This window comes from Acanthisitta chloris, unplaced genomic scaffold, assembly GCF_000695815.1.
Source record: "Acanthisitta chloris isolate BGI_N310 unplaced genomic scaffold, ASM69581v1 scaffold8305, whole genome shotgun sequence".
NCBI classification, from domain to species: domain Eukaryota; kingdom Metazoa; phylum Chordata; class Aves; order Passeriformes; family Acanthisittidae; genus Acanthisitta; species Acanthisitta chloris.
This window is the reverse complement of record NW_008674237.1, coordinates 12066-16006: the sequence shown is the minus strand read 5'-3', so window position 1 is coordinate 16006 and position 3941 is coordinate 12066. Positions and strand designations below refer to the sequence as shown.

Genomic DNA, 3941 nt, shown 5'->3' with positions numbered 1-3941 from the left:
CCCCAGCCTCTAAAGCAGACCTTGCCAGGGTTTTTTTTTTATCCTCCTTTCCCAGGCTCTCTCCTCGGGGAAAAGCAGCCCATCAGGAGCTCCAGGACAGTGCGAGCAGCACTTCAAAGAAGTGGTGTGTTCCCGTTCGCGATCAATACCGACCCAAAGCTGCTGACACAAGCTGCTGGCTCTGGGGCAGGGCAGGATGCAGAGACCACAGCCCCCCCAGCCCCTGCAGCACCACCAGCCCAGTGCCTGCCACCCCAGCAGTCAGCCACAACCCGAAGCACAGCCACGAGCCACCCTAGCCCACCTGCCACCCCTTCCCAGCGAGGCACAGCCCCTCTGCCCACCGCAGCCCACTCTGCCTGGCACACTGACAGCGTCATGCTCAGCAGCCCCTCCAGCCAGCAGGATGAGTGGCTTTTTTAAAGAGAAGATGCAGTGGCAACATCCCCCCACCCTGCCCAAAAGCAGGTCACCCTGGCTGGTGGCTCTCTCTGCAGGATGCATGCTGGACCACCTCCATCCCCATCCCTGCGGCACAGCGATTCCCGCGGGCTCCCTGCACCAGGAGGGCATGGGGAGTGGGGTGGGGGCTCCTGGGCAGGGAAGGGGGTGTCTCCCCTCCTGGATGCTCTCCCCATGCAAGGGCTCGAGGCGACACTTACCCAGCGAGAGGAGCAAGGTGAGGCCAGTGAGGAGCAAGGTGGGCTGCGGGAGCCAGGAGTCCGGGCTCATTTTGACGGGTTGGTGTGTGCGGAGAGGAGGTGGCGTGGGCGGTGGAGGTGGTGGAGGGGGTTTTGCCCAGGCCCAGGTTATTTGCAGGGGACATAGAACATTAGAGCTGCTATAATTGCACAGCCCAATATGGCTGGAGCAGAGCTGGGGCGAAGGAAGCAGTAAATGCTGTGGTTGGTGGATTGCAGCCGGCGGAGTGGGAGGGCGGAAAAATTTCTCCCCTGAACTGCAGGCGACAGCTCCTGGCACTCCTGCTCTCTGCTCCGGGGTCTCTGCCTGGCTCGTGGCACACAGTGGTCCCTGCAGACCCCTGGATGCAGCAGGGCTGAGCAGGTGTGTCCTCCCTGCTCTGCTGGAGGCTGGGGACCTGCCCCGCTCGCCCCATCTGCAGCAGCAGGTCCCGTTCTGCAGAGCCCAGTTGGGCCCAGGAATATTGGAAATGCCCTCCTGAAGTTAGGGGGAGAGCAGAGGGGACTGACCTGGCTTGGGAAGAGCAGAGGGTCCCAAGGGGGCAGCCTGCAGAGCAGCCCAGTCAGTGTGCCCCAGGTAGCCTGCAGCAGGTAGAAGCGCTCACGGTCACCATCCTGCGCCCACGCTGATGTGAGGAGATCTCCCTCACTTCCCAGAGCTGCCAGGCTATGTTGTCTCCTTCCTCTTCCCCAGCAGCATGATATGCCAGGGCCACACCTCTCCTCACCCAGCCCTGGGAATGGGGAGGCTCTGCCCAGCAGTAACAGCTAGAAAAAGTCTTTGGTCCCATTCACACTATTGGTCAAGGAAACCTTTGGGCCCTGGATTCAGGCTGCAGAGATGGGTGCAGGAAGGAGATGACACGACCCCATGGAGACCAGAGAGGCTGTGCCAACAGCTGCTCAGGGCCCTGTGTCCCAGGACACAGAGTGGTGGGGTTTGCTGAGACAGCATCAGTGGGGAGAAAGGCGAGGGATGTCCTGGAGCCAGAGCACATCCTTGTTGCAGTACACCACAACCCTGGGGAAGAAGGGACGGGGCAACAGGGAGGCAGGAAGGATGCAGAGAAGGGGCTCTACTACCTGACCATCTTCAGGAGAGGAAGCAGGACAGCCAGGAGAGAAAATACATCAGAGATTGTCAGGGCACACACAGGAAACCCACTCAGCAAACCCACTCACTGCACACACAGCAGCCTCCCACCCACGCAGGGCAAGCACAGCCCACTCTGCTCTGCCACAACAGCTCCCACAACCCTCCAGAGGCAGCAGCAATCATTTGTAACCCCCTGACACCCCAAACCCATCCCCGGCTGCTGGTTCCTGCTGCACTCCCTGCCTCCTGCAGGAAAAGTGAGCAGGGTGTCTACGTGAACCAAGCGGTGCCGGCAGCAGCAGCGCTGCAGTCTCCAGAGTGGTGGGAGGTGGAGGGTCCCAGCGCTGCCTCCTCCGCACCTGGAGGTGTCAAACATCTATATATAGTGCGGCACCAGTGCCAGCACACGCCGAGGAGCTGCCCCAGGGGCCCTGGAGGGGTTGCTGGGCTCCCCCAGGCCAGGGTGCACGCAGAGGGACACGTGTGAGCACACACAGGGGGGACCCTCTGCCTGCAGGGGCTGTCCTGCTCCCCTCCATCCCCATCCTGCTGCAAAGGGACCCCAGCAGGGCCCATTTGGCTCAGCAGGCTGGCTCAGGTGCCCTGTGCAAGGCTGCACATGAGTGCAGGGGCTCCTAAGCCCTGGGCCAGGCAGATTTTGGCACACATGGACATCACATGCTGAAAGCAGGAGGTAAAATGAAGACAGGAAAAGGGAAGGGTCCCTGAGTTTTATTATTGTCAGAGTAATACCATGATGGCTCTTGCTGCATCTCCCCCCTTGGAGATCCTTATCTCGGGGCCAGGATCAAAGCTAGAGCAGGGAGGCTATGCCCACTGTGCCCCTCTCCAGAGATCAGGAGGCAAAAGCTAGAGGGACAGGTCTCCCCTGGTCCCTCAGTGCAGACAGCTGGGGTGGGCTGTGTCCCAGCAGTGCCCTAGCACGGAGCACGCTATGAGGTGTCACCAGTTCTCAGAGGAAGGGCAGCAGCAGCACAGTGCTGAGCAGCCCAAAGGGGCAAAGGTGTCTGTCACACACCTGCAGGCTAAGGGGCTTCATCCCCCAGCATGGCTATTTCTGCCCCTCTGGAGCCCAGGGAAGTGCCTCCTGTGGTCTGTTGTGGGGTTCCTCAGTCTGCCCATCAGCCTGTCTCCCCTCTCCCATCCATTCTGCAGGGATCACCCTCCTGGACAGCTCCACGTAGACGCCGTTCTCCCGGCAGTGAGAGGGGTGCTGCAGGGAGCAAGGGACAAGGTGTGAGCCTCACCACAGGGGCTGTTTGGAGGGGGCAGGGGATGCTGCTGTCTGGTGTGGGGAGTGAGGGGCAGGAGCTGGATGCTGTCACCCTGGTGAGGGAGCAGTGATGTAGGGGTCACAACAGTCCCCTGGCTGCACACCCTGCCCACACCTCCTGCAGCTCAGGGCAGCTGCTCACTCCTCACCATGGTTATGTAGGTGTCCTCAGCTCTCTTCTTCTTCTTTGCATCCTGTTGAGCCTTGGGTATCTCAGGGACAGGGATTGAGCAGTAAAGTGCTTCCTGCGAGGGGAGATCAGGATGTTTGGAACTGAGCAGTCCCCAGACTCACAAAATCTACCTGGCCCCAGTCACAGGACAAGCAACAAGAGCCATGGCTGGCCAGGAAACAGTGCCTCATTCTTGGCCAGTGTGGGATCCTTCCCTCAGCCTCCCCAGCCCTGAGCCCACACACCCAACCTCAGCAATCCCCCCAGTCTCAGCTCTCACCTCTGCTTTGTTCTTGCTGACAGTGTTTCCAGTCCTCTCCAGGGCTGTGTGGGTTGCAGCCCTTGAGGAAAGACAACAGCAATGTCATCTCCGGCAAGAAGCATTACCTGCTCCTCCTATCCCTGCCCTCCCTCTCCTGGTACACTGACATCCCTTTGCACATGCCTTGGCCAGGCCACCCCAGCTGCGGGCACAGCCCAGGAGGTTTAGGAGCCCAGGGGGCACCCGCCAGGGCAGTGACACTAGATGGCAGCAGGAGCCACACACCTGAGGAGATGAACCCTCCCGTTCCCGCAGCTCCAGCCCCACCTGGGGCAAGCCAAGGTGACGCTTGGCCAGGGAGAGCAGAGCAGGAAGGCTGCAGGGAGATACTGTGCTCAGCCCTTTAAACCCAGAGC

General features: G+C 60.7%; 1 protein-coding gene across 1 annotated transcript in view; it reads right to left on the bottom strand.

Moving 5' to 3' along the window:
* LOC103802736 (sodium channel subunit beta-2-like) overlaps positions 1-732 on the bottom strand; it is a 3407-nt gene extending 2675 nt beyond the window's left edge. The window contains exon 1 of the mRNA XM_009075258.1: positions 663-732. Within this exon, the coding sequence (XP_009073506.1) occupies positions 663-732 (70 nt within the window). The remainder of the gene's footprint in view (positions 1-662) is intronic.
* Positions 733-3941: the final 3209 nt, after the last annotated feature.